Below are 21030 nucleotides of genomic sequence, written 5' to 3' on the forward strand. Positions count from 1 at the left end.
CCTACATAAGGCGCCGCTCGGCCGGGCCGCCCTTGTCGGGAGCCGGGAGCGGCGGAGCCGGCAGCGGGGAGGCAGGCGCGGTGGGATGCGGTCCCGCCGCCGCGGGGGGGCCGGGCAGCCCCCCTGGCCCGTGAGTACGGGACGGGGGGTGCCGGTCCGTGAAGTTCTCCGGGGCTGTGCTCAACTCCGGCGCGGTCACCGGCCCGCGGAGAAGTTGGTGGCGGGCGGAGCGGTACCGCAGCCTGCCCCGCGGCGTGCAGGGGGTGCGGGAGGGAAGGACGGGGATGGAAGGATGCTGGGCTGCGAGAGGCTGGGCGCTGGAGCATGGAGCGGTGACCAGGGATGTGGGCTGGGACAGGGCACTGGGGTGATGGGAAGCAAGGGACAGCTCTTCTTCATAGGGACAGCTGTGCTCGGTCGTGACAGCCTGTGCAGGGGCTGGGGGTGTGGGGAGAGGGTCCAGCTGTGCATCTGCTTGTGTGGGAAGGGGTTGTCTGGGTGCTGGTGGGTCTGAGCCTCCCAAGGATCTGATGTCCCTCTGGGCTGAGCTCAGAGGCTAAGGTGACTGCTCATCTCCACACTGCATTAGCTGCTGCTGCCTGAGCCCCAGCGCACCAGGTCTGGTGCTGAGGAGTCCTGCATGGGATGGGGCAGCCAGCAGCTGGGGGCTTTGGGCCCATCACAAGTGTCCATGATGGAATGCATGAACAGACAAGGGGATGTGTGAGGCAGCAGTGCTGAGTCTATGGCAGCAGCAAGCGAAGCTCATGGGCTTTGGCCAGAGCAGGGGCACTGCAGGAGCCGGGCTGCTTGGGGCTGAGATGCTGTGGAGGAGTCACTGCTGTGCCCCTGGGCAGCCCGGCTGCTGTGGGAGAGGGGCTGTGTGTCTGCGGGACATCTCCTGCCTGTTCTCTGCCCTGGCAGGTACCGCTGTGGCAGCCTGGGAATGGCAGGAACAGGAATATGATGTTACTGGGGCACATGCAGCATGATGTTATGGGGTGCTGCGGTGTGGCTGTGTTGCCACTGCTCTGGGGTGCCTTTGGGGTGTGATGAGGCCCCTGCTGCACGATGTCACGATGGAGGTGGCTGCGGCCTGGGATGGGATGTCACTGCAGTGGTGGAGCATGGTGTCCCCGGGGTGTGCGGTGTGGTGGGCAGCAATGGCACAGGGGCATGGGGGATGGAGTGGCTGTGCAGAGAACCAGCTCCCACCCACGTCATGATGTAGGCCAAGGGCTGGAGATGTGCATGAGGGGCCCTGGGGACAGCATCCCCCCACCTCTAGTGAGGAGTCTGGGTCTGCCTGGCCCACGGCTCCCTTCCCAGTCCCATCTCACCCTTCCCACAAGGCACTGCCAGCCACAGCCATGTGTGGGGATAGATGAGCCCTACGTGCTGCATCCCTGCCATGGGGCCATCACCCTGTCCTTGAATGCCTGGCTGTACCCTTCATGGGTGGCCATGGCACCCCTGCCCTGCTCCCATCCTCCAGCTGCCTCTGTCCTTGCCTGGCACCTTGGCTTGGTGTCACCAGGCTTAGCCATGCTGAGCAGGCACCCTGGGCTGACCACAGCTCCTGGGGTGACCTTGCCACCAGATGCCACAACACAAACCAGGACATGCTGGGACAAGACAGATTGCGCTCTTCTTCCCTGCATAGAAGCAGGACCCTATAGCCTCAAGCCTCAGGTGGAGATTCAGTGCCATCAGTAGCATGCTGGGAGCCATGAGGCCTTTCCTGTCTGCCAAATAGCCTGAGCTTCCCTTCCCATTCCCAGAATGGCCTGGCTCTGGGCCGTGCATCCCTTCCTCATGGCACTGAGCTCCGGATCACTGGGAAAAGCCTTTTGTCTCCAATCAGGAGCATTGTTTCCTCCTGGAAAGGCTCCATCCAACTTGGAGGGATTCTGGGTACAGCTGGATGGGGTGTGGGGGGCAAGCTGGGGAGCGGGCCAAGCCATGGGGAGTGGGAGCTGGAGAAGGGGGGCAGAGCAGGGAAAGCCTTGATTATGTCCTGTGGACAGGCCCCCATCACCTGGCTGGGGATGAAGGGCACTGCTGTGCATGAGCAGGGGTCCACATGGCAACCTTGCACCCATTTGTCCTCGTGTGGGTGGCTCTTCCCTGTGCCTGCTTCAGTGGCAAAGACTCCTCTCCCTCACTGCCTTTCACTGGAGAATGACACCCAGGGACTGTCCCATCCCTGTGCAACCCAATGGAGCCCCAGCCCCATTGCGTGTGCCTTGCACGGGGCGCTTGCAGTGGGATGCAGGGCTCTGGGTGTGTTGGGCAGTGGAACTCAAGGCTTCCTCTGCAGCTGGAGGACAGCCCCTTCCCACCCAGCCAGGTGGGCCTGGAGGGTATTTGGTTGTGGCAGGGGAATTCTGGCCCCTAAAGCCCCTTGGGACCATTTCCGTCCCCAGGAGAGGCAGCAGCAGGCTGTTCCCCACAGCCTGGTGGCTCTGCAGCACCTTCCTGTCTCCAAGATGGACACATGTGGCACCATGCAGCTGTCACAGCTCCCTGAGCTCACTGACAGGGCCCACAGCATGGGACCGTGTGCTAGGGGGCAGCCCTGCTTAGGGGATGGATGGCACAGTCCCATGGAGCAGTGTCCCGATCTTGATGGCCGGGTGCTCCAGCCGTTCCTGCAGTCCGTGAGAGTGGCACAGGCTGGCTTTGCTCCCAGCTGGAGCCCTGGCACATGGGCTCATGCCCACAGCCTGGGGCTGCAGAGGTTGCTGCTGGGTTCTTCCCCTCTGGAGGGGGCTGCCTGTCCTGAGTGCTGCCTGTTTGTCACCTGTGTACAGCCAGGTCAGAGCCAGCTCCAAACCCTCCGCAGCCTTGCCAGCAGTGCTGGCAGGCACTGTCCTCCGCAGTCCAGGTTAATTGAGCCTCTCTTCCCAGGCTCCTGATCCTCCCAGCATCTCCATCCCGCAGCCGCATCCCTGTGCAGAAACCTTCCCTGGCCAGGCTGGGGGGAGCTCACCCTGCAGAGACCCTGGGACAAACGATGCCAGCAGGGTGGGAAACTGAGGCACGCAGGAGTCACCCGGCAGAGTATCCCCATGTTCTCCCCGTGACTTTCCCCATGTTCTGAACAGGGGAAAAGCTCCCCAGCCTGGCAGCTGCTGGCTTCCTCTGGCCCTGCCACAGGAGCAGTGATTGGCATCGTGACTTGCCAGGATCTTGGGTGCCAGCAGCCCCTTGGGGTAGGGCAAGCTGAGGCTGAGCTCAGCTTCATCAGCAGCACCCTGCAGCCCTCTTGCTGCCTTCTCAGTCCCTCCCATGGGATGGGTTCCCAAGGTCCCACTCCTGCTCAGCCCTGCCTCCCAGCTCATTGGAGTATACAGTCTTATTCCAAGGAAACCCCAAAGGTGAGTTGCACCCAGCAGGGCCCATGCATGGGGATGCCAGAGCTGTGGCAGTGCCCAAAGGATCGGGGGGCTGGTGGTGTGGCATAGGCGGGTGACAAGGAGTGGAAAGATACTGTCTCCTATGCAAGGCTGGTGGAGATGCTTGGGCACCATGGAGCAGGGTCTCCTCCTGGAGCTGATGGGCTGCAGGTCTCTCCCAGGTGCCCAGGATGCTGGTGCTGTGCCTGCTGTCCCTGGCCTGGCTCAGCGAGGGCTCCCAGCGCAGCGAGCCCATGTTCACGGCTGTCACTCACCGCCTTCTCCCGCCTGACTACGACAGCAACCCCACACAGCTCAACTACGGCGTGGCTGTCACTGACCTGGATGCGGACGGTGACTTCGAGATCGTTGTGGCAGGGTGAGTGATGCACCCAGCACCTCGGTGACAGCAGGACCTGGTGGCCTGGTAGAGCCAAGAGCATCTTGCTCTTCCGCAGGCATGTGACTGGTTGAGGGTTGTGCTCAAGTGTGGAGAGATGGGGGTCTGCATCCACCCACAAATGTGTGCACCCACATAGGGCATAGATACCACCTGGGATGCTGCCTGTGCAGGACCACATGGGTGTCCCTATTGTGGCTCCAGGTCCCTCTGGCTCAGTGTAGCTGCCCAGTGCTGGGGTCCATCCTGCAGTGCAGAGCATGTGTGACCCAGGCTGGCTGGACTGGGACTGACAGGACTCTGTGCTCTCTGGTTAACTGGCTGGAGGGGTTTTATAGCCCTTTATTGGAGTGGTGGCTCAGAAGGGCTCACAGGAGCTGGGGAGGCAGGGAGCTGTGTGCTGCAGGGCTGGGCACAGCTGCTGCCAGCAGGTCTGGCCCTAGCAGGGACCACGGTGCAGGCTCTGTGTGTGCTGGCACGGCTCTGAGCTGTGTCTTCGTACACAACACTATGAACACCCCAAGGGAGGCTTGCACACGCAGGGAGCCCCTCACTCCCACAGATCACATCCATTGGAGCTGCGGGAGCTGGGGGCACCACAGTGGCGGGCAGAGTCTGACCCTGCTGCTGCTCTGAGCATCACTCTGGAGCAGCAAACTATAGGCAGCACTGGGGAGCCCAGGGCAGCCTGGGCCACCACTCCCAGCCGGGCTGAGCCAAGCAGCTGGATGGGGTTTTATAAGCACCACAGTGCCTGTTGTATAACTTGTTTACCAGTGCACGGGGCAGGAGCAGGCGGCGAGTCAGTGGGGCGCACCATGCTGGGAGGATTTGCCTTGTGTGCTACTTTCCGTGCCTTGGGAAAGGGCTGCAAGCCAGAACCTGCACCTCATCCTTTCCTGCTTGCTGCCTGGACCCCACCTCTGCCCTGGCATCGCCCTGGGGTACCCAGGCTGGGTAGAGAGAGGATGCTTGACATGAGCTGGAGCAAGTCCAGGCTAAGCCCTCCCCATTGGCAGCCAGGAGCCAGCCTCATGTTTGGGTCCCTGGCCCCCATGTACCACAAGGGTCATCACTGTCCCTATCATGGGGAAACCTGATGTCATATGCTATGTCTCCCCCCCGAGGGGTGAGATGGGGAGTTTCATCCTGTTCCCAAGTCTTGGGTGGGCATCACCCCCGCTCGCACCCACAGGTACAATGGCCCCAACCTGGTGCTCAAGTACGACAAGCCTCGGGGACGGCTGGTGAACGTGGCGGAGGACGAGCAGGGCTCCCCATACTACGCACTGCGGGACCGGCAGGGCAATGCCATTGGGGTGACAGCCTGTGACATCGATGGGGATGGCCGTGAGGAGATCTACTTCCTCAACACCAACAATGCCTTCTCCGGTGAGCCCTGGCAGCGGCCGTGCCCCGAGGGCTGGCATGGGGGGAGCTCCCAGCACGGCTGCCCATGACCTTCGGCATGTGAGGGATGTGTGCGAGCTGGAGTTAATTTCTCAGTTGAGTGGCTCCATTGATTGATGGCAATGCAGATGGATGCTGAGCCTGGCCAGCCGCTGAGTCAGCACTTCCAGCTGCCCACCACCCTCCTGGTGGCACCCTGAGTGGGACAGCAGCTCTCCTATCATCCCTGGGGATGCATATCCCCACTGTGCCCTGCAGCACCAGTGCCTGTCTGTGCTATGGCTCTCCTGTGTCCGCTGGACCAAGCCAGGTCTAATCCTGCCCTGCTGGTGCTGTCCCACCTCCTGGGATGCCTCTTGTGGGGAGGTGGCCCGTGTGGTCCAGCCCAGCACCAGGCACCCAGGAGCTCTCTGGGCCAGTGCTCCAGCCCTGTGTCCCTGTCCCACAGCCCTGACCTCCCGGTAGCGGATCTGTCTTCCTGATGCTCCTAATTACCCGTGGCCACTGGTGCACCTGTCCCTAAATCAGTGCTGCCATCGGTGCTGTCACGGCAGCGCGGCTTGCTGCCTGTGCCTGGCACTCAATCGATTTCTTACCTTCCCAGGGATGATCTACAGGGCTGTGCCCTGATGGGACACATTTTATCTTAATAAGTTGATTCTTTGGTGTGTCTCCTGGCGACCCGTAAGGGTCACGGGGACTCTTGCAGTGGCAGCTCTGTCCCGTGGTGCTGCAGAGGATGGAGCAGAGGTTTGGGATGCTGTGGGAAATGGAACAAAGGTGCTGCTGCTGCAGCCTTCCCTTGCTGCAGGGCATCCTCTTTGGCAGGAGGTGGAACACTGCAGCCCCCTGACCCATGTTCCCCACCTCCCCAGGCAAGGCCACCTACGCAGACAAGCTCTTCAAGCTCCGCAATGGGCGCTGGGAGGACCTCCTGAGCGATGAGGTGAACCGGGACGTGGCCAGCCACTTCGCCGGGCGCTCCGTCGCCTGTGTGGACCGGACGGTGAGCAGGCAGCGCACGGTGGGCAGGTGGCATCTCCATTCCCTTCCCTTCCCTTCCTACTGCTGTGCCCCTCCAGCCCTTCCTTGTAGGGTCCCAGGGGATCTTTCCCCTCAGCACCAGCCCCGTCCCACCCCAAACTGGGGCCGGGGTGTCCCCCAGAATCCCATGGCTCTCAGGGCTGGCAGCCCCCCCAACTGTGGGGACTGCAGGCGGCTGTCCAGACACTTGCTGCCAGCTGATAAACGTGCCTGTCGAGGTGATTTATGTTCCTGTCACCTGCTCTTTCTTCTTCCTCCTCCTCCAGCGGTTTGTTTCCGAACGATTATCACTAAATCAGGGTCCAGCTGCTGCACGGGACAAGGGGAGGGACCTGGCGCATCAAGGATGCTGGGGCGGTCGGGTCAGGGTGCCCTGTGCCTACACCATGAACCTGGGACCACAGAGCTCCTGGAGGCAGTGGGGCACATCCCCACTCCCGGGGTGCTTTCCAGCATAGGCTTTGCAGAGCACATTCTCAGCACACGGCTCTGGTGCCTGGTCCCATGGAGCTATGAGAGCATCCAACCCCCAGCAGGGAGTGTGGTCCCCGTGGAGGTGGGGTTTGGGTGGGTGGGTGCTGAGGAGGTGCCGCTGGCCGCAGGGCTCCGGCAGGTACTCCATCTACATCGCCAACTACGCCAGCGGCAACGTGGGCCCCCACTCGCTGATCGAGATGGATGTGGCTGCCAGTGACCCTGCCCGCGGCGTCGTGGTGCTGGTGGACGTGGCCGCGCAGGCTGGCGTCAGCAAGTACACAGGTACCGGCTGCTGCGCCCGCGGGACGGGTCGGGGTACGGTGAGCACGGGGCCGGGCAGCGGGCAGTGCCATGCGTTGGTTAGGCTGCCTGACTGCCCCATCTAGTGGCAGCCCCACTGCCAGGGGGAGGGACAGGGTCACGGCATGCCCGCCGGGGCTGCCCCATCGCCTGAGCTGATGCCCGAGGGGCCATGGGCACTGGAGTGGGGCAGCGGGGAGCCTGTGCCCGGTGCTGCCTGACCGCCGCGGCGACCGCTACCGTGCCCCGTCTCCCCAGCGGTAAATTGTCACTAATTAGGAGTGTTGTCACCATGGCGATGGCAGTGCTTAGGGTGGGGATGACACAAGCCGCTGCCAGACTCAATTAGCTCCTGATGAGACCGATTACAGGTGGGAGGTGGGCAAGGAGGGCACTCTGGGTGGGCAGCACCGGCGGGGTTTGGGGAGCATGAAGTCCCCTGGGGAAGGACACCCACTGTCCCCTCACTCCCGTGCTCCTGTCCCCAGGGGGCCGTGGGCTGGCCGTGGGCCCCATCCTGAGTGACAGCGCCTCTGACATATTCTGTGGTAATGAGAACAGCCCCAACTTCCTCTTCCACAACCGGGGGGATGGAACGTACCGGGATGTGGCAGCTGCTGTGGGTGAGTAGGGGGAGCCGGGGGGAGCAGCCAGGTGTTGGGGACCTCAGGGCAGGTCTGACTCTGCCTGTCACTCCCTGCATGGGCTGGTTGAGAGCAGGGTGGAGGGGCAGCGCTGGGGACCCAGAGCCCTGCTGGCCACTGGGGTGCACCAGGGCATCCAACAGGACAGGGATGCAGCCCTGCACAGGGAGGACCCATGTGGGGACCGTGGGGCACATCCTGGGAGGTATCGCTGGGAGACAGAGGCAGGAAGGGAGTCTTGTCTCCCTCCCGTCCCCTTGCGGCTCCCCAGGGCTGGATGACCCCTACCAGCATGGACGCGGTGTGGCGCTGGCTGACTTCAACCGCGATGGCCGGGTGGACATCGTCCATGGCAATTGGAACGGACCACACCGCCTCTACCTGCAGACTGGGGCCCCCGGGCGCGTCCGATTCCGGGTGAGGGTCCCCCATTTCCATTGAGCCTCCCTGGCTGGGGTGGTTGTCCTCACCCTGATTTGGCTTTGAGCCCAGTTCCCAGAGAGAAGGGCAAGCAACATCCCACAAAGGGGGACCCAGCGTCTCACTCCCTGTGCCCATCACTCCTGCAGGACATCGCCACCCCCAAGTTCTCCATGCCGTCCCCTGTCCGCACTATCATCGCAGCAGACTTTGACAACGACCAGGAGCTGGAGGTTTTCTTCAACAACATCGCTTACCGCGGTTCCTCCGCCAACCGCCTCTTCCGGTAGGAGCCCGGCGGGTACCAGGGGGCTGGGGCAGCCTGCACCCCGCTCTGGGGGATGAACAGCCCTGGAGGCACAGCCAGGCTCATGGGGCTCCTCTCCACCAGTGGCACTGCTAATAAAGGGTGCCGTGACTGAGCCTTTCCCAGTATCATTACCAGCCGCTGCGATCGTGCCCGCAGCAGCCCCTTGGATCCCCAGCACTGCTGATTAGCAGCTGCATGGAAGCTTGCTCCTGGCTCCTGTTAATCGCAGGGGTCAATTCCTTGTTATCGCTCTGTGGGACCTCCTTGCCTGGTGTGTGGGGTGGGGGGAGCTGGTTGTCCGCCCAGTGCTGGCACATGTGGGTGGGTGGAGGTCAGTAGTGTGGCAGGGAGCATCTCCACTGCTGGTGGGATGCAGCAGTGTTTCAAAATGGCATTTCTGCTCCACAGAAAAGCCAGGCTCTTACAGCATCCCTGTCACCCCTCCATGGAGCAGGGATGTGAGGTGCCAGCAGGCAGGGGCCAGTCCTGTTCTCCATTCACCCTGCATAGCCACTGGGGTTGTCACCTCTCTACAATGCTGCTGCACAGGACAGGCGCATGTGGTCTGGCACTAACACCCTGTCTGTGCTCGGCAGGCTCATCCGCAGGGAGCACTCGGACCCCATGGTGGAAGAGCTGAACCCAGGAGATGCGCTGGAGCCCGAGGGACGAGGCACGGGTGGGTCTCTCCAGCCCTGGCAGCGGGGGCCCATGCTGGGATATGCCACAGGACCATCTCTATGCTCTATGCCTGGCTGAGTCACCTGCCTGCTCCCCACCAGCATCCTGGAGCCCCCATCACTCAGGAGCAGCCCCATGCTTTCTCCATCTGCCCATGCCCAGCTAACAGTGCCATCTCCAGTTGTTCCCCAGGGCTTCACTCTCGGGGGGCTCCTTCCTGGGTGCCCACTGTTCAAAGCCAACCTCTGTGTTTGGGAGGGGGTGAGGCAGTCTCTTGTGTCCTATAGCCCCCCATGCACTGCATGTCCCCTTCACTGCCTGGGGAGCCAATCCACCTGAATGCAGAGTGCCACACACATAGGGACCCTTACTCCTGCACTGGGGACTCCCCGTCTTCTCTATTGACCTTGCATTGCTGGGAGTAGATATTAGGAAAAATTTCTTCACCAAAAGGGTGATCAGATATTGGAAAGGCTTCCCAGGGAAGTGGTGGAGTCACCGTCCCTGGAAGTGTTCATAAAACATGTAGATGAGGCCCTCAGTGACATGGTTTGGTGATGGAATTGCAGTCCTTAGACTTGATCTTAAAGGTCTTTTCCAACCTAGTTGATTCTATGAATGCTGCTGTCACCTGTGGAGCCCACACCAGCAGAAGGTTGTAATGCTGGGAGATATGGGGCTGGGCCCCAGGCATGACATGATCCTGTCCTTGCAGGGGGTGCAGTGACGGATTTTGATGGCGATGGGATGCTGGACCTCATCCTATCCCATGGAGAGTCTATGGCACAGCCGATCTCCATCTTCAAGGGCACTCAGGTGAGCCAAGCAGGGGGTTTTCACATCATCCCCAACCCTTCCACCTCTCCTTGCTCAGTGTCCCTGCTCCCTCCTCCCTTGCAGGGCACCACCAACAACTGGCTGCGGGTGATCCCGCGCACCCGCTTCGGGGCCTTTGCGCGGGGGGCCAAGGTGGTGCTGTTCACGCGGCGCAGCGGGGCCCACCTGCGCATCATTGACGGCGGGTCCGGGTACCTCTGCGAGATGGAGCCAGTGGCGCACTTCGGACTGGGTGAGCAAGGGGCTGCCAGCAGCCCCAGCCTTCCACCCTGCTCAGGGGCCAGGTCTGCTGCTGCAGTGCCCTGCAGCACCCTAGTCACCATTGGTTCATGTGCACCCCTTGGGCTACAGCCCTGTTGCCAGCATGGGCATCTGGGGCGAGGGCAGGCTTTGCCCCTCCATCCCTACCACCCCCTGGCCTCCTTTCAGCCCCTGCCCGCCCTGGAGACCCCCTCTCTGACGGGCTGCCCACCTGCAGGGCATGACAAGCCCAGCAGCCTGGAGGTGACCTGGCCGGATGGCCGCGTTGTGTCACGACCAGTGGCCAGCAGTGAAACCAACTCTGTCCTGGAGGTCCCCTACCCCCTGGACACCGAGGAGCCGCTTGTGCCTGCCCCACTGGAGGTGAGGGCCAGCCGTGTGTGCAGGGTGGGAGGCTCTGGGGGTAGGAATGGGGCTGGGCTCTGCTGGCTCTGTGGCTGCCCAGGGCTGATTCCTCCCCATCCTGGCTGTTTCCACTTCTCCCCAAATGCAGTGCGGGCAGGGATTCTCCCAGCACAAGAATGGACGCTGTGTAGGTGAGTGGCTGCCAGGGGCATAGGCTATAGAGGAGGACTGTGGTGTCACGGGGAGGGGGGAGAGCATGGTGCCAGGGGCAGGAGGCATGGCTGGCATGCGGCAGGCACTGTGCTAGAGCATCAAGCAATGGGGGGCAGCAGGGATGTGGCAGGGGGGCAGTGCTATGAGCCTCCTGGGTAGATGCATGGCCTGTGTGGCTACATCTAGGGAGGCATCCATCACGTGCAGGGGGAACTGGAAGGGCCATGGCTGGCAGCCCCATGCTACCAGCCCAGCCATCTCACACCGAGGCCCCTCTGCTTGCAGACACAAATGAATGCACCGAGTTTCCCTTTGTCTGCCCCCGGGACAAGCCCGTCTGCATTAACACCTATGGCGCGTACCGCTGCCGCAGCAACAAGCGCTGCGGACGGGGCTTCGAGCCCAATGAGGATGGCACAGCTTGCGTGGGTGAGTGATGGCTGGGACCCTGAACAGCCTGGCAAAGTCCATAGGCACCCCTTGGGATGCTGCTGCACCCCTTGCCAAAGGCTTAGCTGCACCCTGCAAGCTGCTGGTGGTTGCACAGCCACGTCCACCCCGGCTCCCTCTGTTCGTCCTGTGCCTCCTGCTGAGCTGCCACTGACTCCCCTTCCCTCTTTCTCTCTCGCTCCTTCTCTGTGCAGCTCAAGTGGCCTTTTTTGGGGGATACCCCTCCACTGGGAGCTGGCCCAGGCTCCCCCAGAGCGCTCTCCTCCCTCTGGTCCTTGGACTCTGCCTTTGTCTCTATGCACTTTAAGCCCTCCCTGTAACACGCCAGAGCAGCCTTGGCAGAAGGACTGGCCAGCCTCTGCCTCTCTCTCCTTTTCTCTCTCCGTGTCGAGCGGCCCTGGAAGTGCCGGCTGTGCCCTACAGGGGTGGCCTGTGTTGGGAGGGGGATGGAGCCCCGCTGTCCCTTTGCACCTTGCTTGGGGATGGAACCTCCCTTGCCCAGCGCTGCTCCTGCCCTGCCGGCACCTCTCGGGCTGGTCGCTTGCTCCGTCGCCTCGATACTGTCCCATGTGCCTGCTGGTTTGGCCTGCGACGTGTGTGCTTCGCCTACCCCCTTCTCGGGGATGGGGACCACCTCCCCAGCCCTGGCAGAGGAGGGTCCCCCCGGCCCTGCAGGGGAAGGACCCTTCTGGTCTGTTTTTTAACGTATTGACCCCACTGTTTGGAGTCGGACCCTGCTCAGTCTTCCAGCCCCTCTCCCAGAGAACCCCCTCAATAAACTATATCCTGTCTATCAACCCAAGCTCCTGAGCTGTGCAGTGCAGGGTTGGGCCCTTGCTTCTCTCCATCCTGCCCTGGTGCCAGGAGCTAGCTCTGCACAGTGGCCCTGGGCAGCTCTGTCCCTGCCCATCCTTGCTTCCAGCCATGGGACTATGGACATATGTGCAGCACTGGAGGGACCGGGCGCTCCCACCCCAACAACAGGACATGCTGCTTTCCCCCTGCACGCTGTAACCCCACTCTTCCCCACCACCAGACATTGACGAGTGTGCCCAGGGCTTGCACAACTGCACCCAGCTCTGCACCAATACTCCTGGGGCGTTTGCCTGCCACTGCCACCTGGGCTTCCACCCCCTTGATCCTGCTGCCAGCCAGTGCCTGGGTGAGTACCTGCAGGCAGGAGGGCCAGACCACCCCGTGCTGCTGTAGGAGCAGGGATGCTGGTTCCTGGGTGCCCTGTTGTGCTCATAGCCCTGGTCCCAGCCAACCCAAAACGTGGGACAGAATGGACAGACTGTGGCTGTGCAGGAGTTGATGCAGTAAGGAGGCATCTGCCTCCCAGCAGCCTTGGGGACAAGAGCTGCACGGTTGTAGACGCTGGAGAGGCTTTCATGTCCCAGCTTCACCCTGCCCTAGGGCATCCCCTCCATGTCCCCTTGATGAGCCCTGTACCCTTGGCACAGGTCTGACCCTCTTCCCTTCTTTCCCAGATGTAGATGAGTGCCAGGCACAGCCTGGCCCCTGCGACCACATCTGCCACAACAGCTACGGCTCCTTCCACTGCCACTGCCGCCATGGCTTCTCCCTGGGTGCAGGCGGGCGCTGCCGGCACAACTAGCCCACCCAGCACAGCCAAGTGCCCCCTGCTCTGTGCTGGCTGCGCCCAGTGCCAGCTGAATAAACCCCTTCCTGCACTGGTTTTCCTGTGGGTCACTGGAGCCCAGGAATGCTACACGGGTCTGTCCCCACTCCCCCTGTGGACTGCCCCTTCCCTCCTCCTTATTTCCCCCATGCTCACTCTCCTTATGAGGCTCTGTGCACCTTGGTGTGCTGGGGGATGCCCAGCCTGTCTCTGTGCTCCCCAGCCTTGCCCCACTCCCCACTCTGACAGGACAACGGGCAGGCACAGTGAGGGATGAAGCCAGGGTTTATTGAGGAAGGTCTCCATGCAGCAGAGCCCCTGTGGGAATGCCAGGGCCAGGGCAACCCCACACATGCTCCATGACAGAGCCAAAGGGAGTCCCAGGGGGCAGGGTTTTCCCTCCAGGGTCCCAGGAGAGCAGTGCTGCCTCAGTTCATCCCTGCACCCAGGCAGGGACTCTTCTCCTCAGGGTGCTGGGTGTCACAGGGACCCTCCTATTCCCCACCATCTGACCTTGGCTAATGAAGCAGCCAGCCCCAGGTGCCCCTTGGGGTCCTCACTGCAGGCCAGGCTGAGAACTGGGGTGCTGCAGATACATGCAGGATTTATGGGCAAGGGAAGGCTCAGCAGCAGGAGAGGAAGGGTTCTGGTGGAGCTGTGCTGTGCATGAGCCTAGGGCATAATGCACAAGGGCAAGGGCCTGCCCAGCGCTGTGCATCCCTGCCCTGGGCATGCGGCTTGGGACTGGGAAGCTTTCTGGGTTATTTCAGCTGGGGGTGGCACTGGGTCAGGCAGGGAGCAGAAGCAAGTGCCCAGTGTCATGGGTAGTGCTGAAGGACAGTGCTGGCAAGGACACTGCTACCGGATGGGTGAGGGCACCTGGCCAGGGCTGGGAACAGCAATGGGCAGTGTGTGGGGCAGGGCTGGGGCGAATGCATGGCACCATCATGCAGATGAAGCAGCACCAGGGCTCTGCCAGGCACACTGGGCATACAGCAGCTGAGCCCACCCCACAGCTCCAAGAGCAGGACACCCCAGGGAGGGGTGCCCATGGGCTTAGGGATAAGTGCGTGTCCCCCCCTTAGCGCTGCCTGGGGTTTTACCAGTCCTGATGCATGACACACAGGGCGCTCCTTACGCAGCTGGGCAAGCTCCTTCACTTGGGGCAGAGGCAGCAACAGCGAGCACCCGGTGGGCTGCAGCAGCCCCTTGGCACCAGTTTCTCTCAGTGGGAAGCACCTGGGATACACCAGCCCCAGCCCCTGCCCGCAGTGGGACTGAGCAGGGGCAGAGCCGCTTGTGGGGGGGCACAGAGCAGACAGGGGTGGGAGCCCCCGGCCTCCCTCCCGCTCTCCCTGGGCTCAGAAGCGGGTGCTCTGGTAGTGCAGCCTGCGGAGCTCGGACAGACCACTGTCCCGGCAGTACGAGTCCCTGCAGGGACCCCCTGCCAGTCACCGGCCCCCCGCCCCGCCACCCCCCCCACTGCTGCTGCTGCTGGAGCTGCCGCTGCTGGAGCTGCCGCTGCTGCACCGGTCCTCGTAGATGGAGATCTCAATCTGGGCCCTGCTAAGGATCATTGGTGAGGTAGGCAAGCCCGATGGCCCGGCACACACTGCAGTGTCCCCCCACCCCTCGCCCTCGTCATCCCCCAGCATCCCGCTGCCCAGAGGATACAACCCTCATGCCGCGCTCCAGGGGGTCAGTGAGCAGCAGCCCCCGTGGTGCATAGATCTTCTCGTTCTGGTCCTGGATGTACTTGGAGATCTTCTTCAGGACCTGTCAGCACACGAAGGGACACTCAGGGCCCACCAGCACCACTGCCTGCTCTACCCTCCAGCCCCTCTGCTCCCTGTGCCCACCCTGTGCCCACCAGCAGGCCTGCAGCCCTGCCCGTCCCTGGGACCTCCCCTGGACCTCAGCACCTTCTCGTAGTGCGTCTCCATGCAGAGGAAGATGAAATAGGCAGTGGCACAGGCCAGGCACCCCTCCAGGTAGGAGCTGCCCCCGATCTTCTCCGCCTCAGCATAGAAGCCATTAAGGGTTTTCACTGTTTCCTCAAAGAGTTGCCGCTCAATCTAGAGCACAAACCAGGGTGAAGAGGAGTCTGGTCAGAGGCTGACCCCAGCACTGCCCTGTCCCCATCCCCAAGGGGAACTGGGGAGCTTAAAACACCACCTAGTTGGTACCTCAGCTCCCTGGCCTCTACCTGCCTTTCACCTGAACCTCCTGGTTCCCAGGAGCACCCAAGCCCTTGCAGACGGGACAAGGGGGCTGTGATTGCATGCACCCAGCAGCATCAGCTGGCCCAGGGCCATACAACAAACATCCTGTGGAGACCTCATGCCCTTAGACCCCTCTCCCCACCAAGTCCCAGTAGCGCACCAGCATAGGGCACCCTGTGCCCTGTCAGCCTGCCTTGCTCCCTACCCGGCTCTCCAGCTCAGGGGGGAACTTTGTCTGGAACTGGCATGTGGTCCCATCGCTGTAATCCCGCTGCACAAAGACCTTGGTGGCCAGAGATGCACTGCGCCGCAGCTCCTGCAGGCTGTGAACCTGGGGAAGGCATCGGGGTGAGGCCGGGGGCTGCAGCCATGGGGTGCCAGGGGGGGCAGCTCCGTTCCCCCAGTGTCAGGGGCTGCAGGCTCACACACAGGCACACAGGCAGGGAGCCTGCAGCACGGGCTGTGTCACGCTGTGAGCAGAGCTCAGCCCTGGAGGTGCGAGCCCAGGGGTGAGCGGAGGATGCTGGCAAGGGAAGGACGCCACTTGGAGCATGGACAAGCACATGTGCTCCCTGCTGGTGCCTGGCCTCGCCTGCACCGGCTGCTGCACGCATGGCTCTGTGTCCTCTGGTGGGCACGGCCCGGGGAGGGGGCAGCCCCCTGTCCCCAGCGCACAGCCCCGCAGCAGCTCCCAGGAGGGAGGCAGGGGGCTGGCAGCGGGGCTGCAGCAGCAGCAGCAGCGCGGCGGGCGGGAGGCTGCAGCGGGGAGGCCGCGCAAAAGGGATCGGCAGCCCCGGCGGCAGGCGCTCAGCCCAGCCCCGGCACCCCACCGGGTACTGAGGGCCCCACGCCAGCCCCCGGGGCAGTTGTGAGCAGCTGGAGGCGGGGAAGCAGGGGCCAGGCTGTGCCAAGGGCGCGTCTCAGACCCCACCCTGTGCTTCCCTTTGGCTGACATGCGGCCACCCCCTGCTGTGTGCCCCACACACACTCTGTCCCTGTCAAGGGTCCTACCCACGGCACATGAGAGAGGGACCCTCAACCCCACAGACCCCCCTTTTCCCGGGATACCCCACCCAGACCCACCTGCTCCCTCCAGCAAGGGCACCCTTCACACCCTTCACCCCCCCCGCACCCCCACCCCTCCGGACACCCCAGATACACACTGCCCTTTCCGTGCACACAGACCACGCACCCTTCCCAGCCCCACACCACCCCCCAGCGCACCCCACGCCGACCCCAGCCCCAGCGCTGCCCCCCAGCACAAGCGCATCCCACGTTGCCCCCCTTTCCCCAGTGGCCGCGGGCACGGGAAGGCAGAGCGGGGAGGCTCCGCCGCAGCCCGGCACCGGGAGCGCTCGCTGCCGGGGTGGTCCCCGCCCGCTTGCGGCCGCGCACCCACCTCCGTGGCCATGGCGCGGGGCTGGGGGCCCGGGCCGGGCTGGGCTGTGCCGGGGGAACCGGCGCTGTCACCGGGGCCGTGCCGGGGGGCGCGGCGGGACTGGCGCTGTCCGCGGTGCTGCCGTGCCGAGCGGCAGAGGCGGGCCCGGCCGCCCCGTGTGCGCAGCCGCCCGGCCCGCCACGGCCCGCCCCGAGGCGCCGGGGATGGGCGTCCGCCGCTACCGGCACGGAGCCCCTGGAGGAGGCGGCCCAGCTGCTTGGGACAGCGGTACCGGGGTCCGGCTCCCCCAGCTGGGAGCTCGAGGAGGGGAACTGCTGCTCTATGCCCCGGGGGTCCGGCCGGCACTGCGGGAACTGGGGCCCGGCTGCTAACCCTGTAGGTCCCTGGGGGGAAGTGCTGGGGTAACGGGTGCCCTGTGCGGCCGGGGGGCTGGCCCGGTGGAGCCCCGGGAGGCCCGCAGTGGGGCTGGCAGGCAGCCGTGCCGAGAGGCCTCGTCTGAAGCTGTTTGTTTGCGAAGGATTTGCAGCTGGCACTGGGCTCTGGAGCGGGAGCTGCGATCGCAGTGCGGACAGACATCAAAGAGCAGAGCTAACGAATTCCCTGTTATCTCTGCCTACTGACAGCTCAATTAGAGCCAGAGAAATGCCAAACGGGGGGAACAGAGGCTCTCCTGAGAGGGGAAGGGGGGGTGCTCACAGCTGGGTCCGTGGTGAAGCAGGAGGGGTGCGGTGGCTGGGCACAGGGCCCTCATCGTGCGGGAGAGCAGCCAGCCTTTCCCTCAACACCTGGGCGCTGCTGGAGGCAGCGTGGGGCCCTGCCAGCGCGTCTGCCCATGCTGCTAACACAGCACACAGGGACCCTGATGAAACAGCATCATCTGACTCCTGCTCCCTGCCCTGAGCACCAGCACTGGCTTCGGGCAGAGACAGAGGCAGAGCTCTGGGGAGACTGGTGGGCAGCCCCGGTACACTGGAGTGTAGCAGGGTTTGTGACCAAGGGACAAAAGCAGACGTGCAGGCAGGGGTCCAAGTCGCAGGGCTCATCTTCCCACAGACAAAGCTACGGATCCCATTGCTTTCAGGAGAGCCTTCTGCTCCCACGGTTCAGAGCAGCCCTGCCAGCACACACCACGCAGCAGTGGGGTACACCCTGCCCAGAGAGTGCCACAGGAGCCCCCTTGGGGCAGGGGTGAACTCTCCCATGTGCACACACTTGCATGCACACAGATGAAGGTATTCGTGCATGCACCCCCCCCGTGCACCCAGGCACACGTCCATGTGCTCCCACACTCGAGCGTGTCCCCGCATGCCCCCAAGCCCAGGCCCTGCATTCCGGCTCCTTCCCGTGTTGTGTGTCACCAGCACGTCAGGACTCCCGGCCCTGCCGGTTGCCATGGCAATGCTGTGCCTGCCAGGAGATGAAGTTTGCTCTCCACTCTGCATCAAGGGGCCAAGAGCAGCCGGGGCTACGCTGACACCGGCTCTGCCCGGCTGCCCTGCCCTGCTGCCCAAGGCATGGCTCTTCTCTGGCTGCACCAGCTCAACCCAAGATCCAGACCCTCAGTTCTGGGTTCCTGCTGCCTCACAAGCCATGGACCTGCTGTCTGCATCACCAGAGTATGTGTCCTTCGGTGGGATATCTTCACCCCGCCATGGGCAGCCACCTTCTGCCAGGCACATGACCCAGGAGCAAGCCTTGCCCAGTGTCAGGCAGGACTTGGGCAGCCTGGACCTGCTCCACAGCACTCATCACTGCACAGCCCCTGGCCCTGCCTGTGGTGCCTGCAGCATCTTCAGAGCCCACCAGGGCCTGACAGCCCCTCCATGCAGGATGCACCTTCATGGGCTTTCCAGTTTTAACCAGAGCAGGGACAGACCCTGTTGGTTTCCATGCACAGTGGACAGGTTGCTGTCTGTGCCACAACATGCCATGCCCATGGACCCACAAAACAGGCATGGGGCATACCTGGCGCCCCTATGGCCAGCCCCACACAGCAGGCCCTCACACTGAGTCATCCATGCCCAGCAGTGCCCCTGGTCCAGCCCCTATGCCTGGCTCCCAGCTCAGGACCAGAGGATGTCCCAAAATGTGCCCAGGAGCATAGTGCTATACCCCGTCCCAGCACCCCAACCCTCCCTGGAGTCCCAGCATGGTGCCTGAGGGCCATGGAGCCCTGCAACCAGCCTGGGACCGACCCCTGGGGTCCCATCCTCCACCCTCTGCATGCTAAGCCCCCTCCCAAGCCTTTCAGGCCTGTCAGTGGCTCTGGCTCCACTTCAAAGGGGCCATGGCAGGGCCAGGTCCTGGCAGCTACTTCACAGGGCACAGGGGGAGCTTTCATTAATGGGAGGGAACATGAGCTCACCACCCCGGTGAGGACAACGGTGACATTTGGGAGGCACACAGACAAAGCAGGGCAGGGTGATCAGCTGATAACCTTTCCTGGGAGAAGCCAGGTGTGTACACCAGTATGGGGGGGCACATCTCCCACACAGGGAGCCCCTGAAAACAGCTCTAAGTGCCCCATCCCGCTCCTTCAACAAGACAAGGAGAGTGCCCCAAGGTGATTCTGCAGCCTGGGCACCCTGAGTGGCACCTGCATCGCTGCCACATCCAGCTGTGTCCATCCCAATTGGCGGTGACAGGACCCCATTGCACCAGGATCCCCCATAGGGCAGCCCCCAGCAGCCCCCACAGGAGTGCATGGGGGGGGACACAGCATCCCGCAAGCAGAGGGGTCTGTGTGCGGGAGGTGCCGGGACTGCGCCGGGGCTGCCATTGCCCGCAGCTGGGCCGGGAGCGCTGCCAGCCGCATTCCGTGTGGGTGCAGGGTGAGTGCACGGACACCGCCGCCCTGCCCCTGCCCCTGCCCGCCCACCGCCACCACGGACCCGGCACTGCTCGGCCACACCGAGCCCCTCCAGTCGTGCCTCAGCCTCCCCCCGGGCTGGGGGCACATCCCTGAGGTCTGTGCACATCCCTGGCATGCTGCCCCATCCCCTCACCCAGGGTCCCTGCTCTGCAGTGGGGGCATACTAAGCCCAGCAGGTGATGCAGCCTAGGAGTTCCAGGAGCATGGAATGAGGTTGGAACAGGGAGGACGAAAGGATGGGAGAGACAAGAGGATGGGGAGGACGGGAGAATGGAAGCATGGCGGGAGCCCACATAGTGCACCCAGCCCACCCAGGCCCTTGGGATGCTTCTCTGCCTGCAGAAACAAGGTTGGCAGTGCACAAAGCTGCAGTGGGAGAGGGAACTGGGCCATGATGGAAACAGCCAGCCAGGGCTCCGCTCAACACTCATATCCCAGGAGCCTCCATCTCCCGTGGCTGCCGGGGGGGGGCACATATCTGCAGCACAGATCTGCTCTGGGCTACAGCGAGGCACAGGGTCTTGGGGAGGGCCCAAAGTGGCGAGGGGGCAACCCCTGGGGATGTCCTTACCATGCCACCCTGGCTGGCCGTCCCCGAGGTCCCCACTGTCGAGGGAGCAGACCCCATGGTCCTGCTTCCGGCCTCGCTGCGGTGACCCAGGCAGTGACACAGCCAGCTCCTCGGAGTGACAGGCACAAGTGTCAGTGTCCCAGCCGGCTGCGCTGATGCAGGACGGGGACGTGGGCACTGGAGCAGCCTGCACAGAGAGGACACGGGGAAAGGTGCCCTCTGACCATCCCCACCCGCAGCGTGCACCTCAGACCTACCTCCCCTGGGACATCCTGGGTGGCAAAGGGTTAAGGAAGCAGTGGGGGTGCAGCAGGAACCCCTCAGAGCAGAGGCACAGTCTCAGCTTGGGGACAAGTACACCAGGACACATGGCAGGGTGGGAGCAGAGGGTGAGCATCCCTCTCCTGGGGCCAGTCCTGCTCCCCCCCCCAGCACAGCCATGCTGCCAGGAGGTGACTCAGTGGCTCTAATGAAGGCATTTCATTATGCCACAGATGGGGGGGCAGACGAGCTGGCAGGGAACCCCTCACTCCCCCTCAGACCCCTCACCTTCATCCCTTCGTCTGGTGGAGTGCCAGCTGGCACAGGGTGCTCAGCACCCCAGCACCTTCCTGGGACAGACTGTAGGTGCTGGGGGCTGCACAGGGTGCCTGGGGTAGGCTGAGAGCCAGGACCTGGTCCATGGCCAGGAGCAGGACAGCAGCAGTGCTGGCAATGCTGTGGGGACAGAGCAAGGTGTGTTTGGCATCCTGCACAGCGGCAGCTCCATCCCACACACCCAGGCTCCCTCTGCCTCCACCTCTCAGCTTCGACAGCCCCTTCCCAGCCCAGCTCCCATGGCAATTACACCCTGCCCAAGCCCATCCATCACAGATTAGCTATTTTCTATCGGCATTTATCTCCAGGCAATCTCACTCCTGCTGTGACAGCCTGATGCTTCCAGCACCCTCCCTCCTGCTACCGGGCAGCCCTGATAAAGGGCAGCTCTATCTTATCGTGCTCCCCTGCAGTTACACATTAATGGTGCCATCTCCGGGGCTTGGCCGGGGTGGGATGAGCTCAGCCCACCCTCGGGCTGGCAGCAAGCATCACTGGGCAATGCAGTAACGGGCACGGAGGGCATGGGCAGGCTGC

General features: G+C 63.3%; 2 protein-coding genes across 8 annotated transcripts; one reads left to right on the forward strand and one right to left on the reverse strand.

Annotated features, from left to right (window-relative positions):
* Nucleotides 1–12850, forward strand: CRTAC1 (cartilage acidic protein 1). Of its 6 annotated transcripts, none has more exons than XM_061372433.1 (16): nucleotides 1–130; nucleotides 3581–3777; nucleotides 4994–5190; nucleotides 6084–6214; nucleotides 6855–7011; nucleotides 7518–7652; nucleotides 7945–8090; nucleotides 8243–8379; nucleotides 9000–9082; nucleotides 9800–9900; nucleotides 9985–10153; nucleotides 10400–10545; nucleotides 10676–10718; nucleotides 11026–11169; nucleotides 12227–12352; nucleotides 12681–12850. In XM_061372433.1, the coding sequence occupies exons 1-16, from the start codon at nucleotides 86–88 to the stop codon at nucleotides 12806–12808; spliced, it is 2085 nt and encodes a 694-aa protein (XP_061228417.1). In that variant the 5' UTR covers nucleotides 1–85; the 3' UTR covers nucleotides 12809–12850. The 6 variants fall into 6 exon arrangements, with proteins under 6 accessions (XP_061228417.1, XP_061228420.1, XP_061228419.1 ...); XM_061372434.1 differs by having other exon boundaries at nucleotides 32–130; nucleotides 3570–3777; XM_061372436.1 differs by lacking the exon at nucleotides 10676–10718 and having other exon boundaries at nucleotides 12681–12819.
* A 1032-nt stretch (nucleotides 12851–13882) lies between these two features.
* GOLGA7B (golgin A7 family member B) lies at nucleotides 13883–20038 on the reverse strand. 2 transcript variants are annotated; one of them, XM_061372440.1, is made up of 5 exons: nucleotides 19897–20038; nucleotides 15260–15385; nucleotides 14755–14907; nucleotides 14507–14608; nucleotides 13883–14388 (listed from the first exon to the last, which is right to left on the reverse strand). In XM_061372440.1, the coding sequence occupies exons 1-5, from the start codon at nucleotides 19951–19953 to the stop codon at nucleotides 14284–14286; spliced, it is 543 nt and encodes a 180-aa protein (XP_061228424.1). In that variant the 5' UTR covers nucleotides 19954–20038; the 3' UTR covers nucleotides 13883–14283. The 2 variants fall into 2 exon arrangements, with proteins under 2 accessions (XP_061228424.1, XP_061228425.1); XM_061372441.1 differs by lacking the exon at nucleotides 19897–20038 and adding an exon at nucleotides 16454–16607.
* Between the last annotated feature and the right edge of the window lie 992 nt (nucleotides 20039–21030).

The sequence above is a fragment of the Neopsephotus bourkii genome, unplaced genomic scaffold, assembly GCF_033783945.1.
Source record: "Neopsephotus bourkii isolate Nb327-2 ecotype Australia unplaced genomic scaffold, CSIRO-AGI_Nbou_v1 NB_1615, whole genome shotgun sequence".
In the NCBI taxonomy this organism is placed as follows: domain Eukaryota; kingdom Metazoa; phylum Chordata; class Aves; order Psittaciformes; family Psittacidae; genus Neopsephotus; species Neopsephotus bourkii.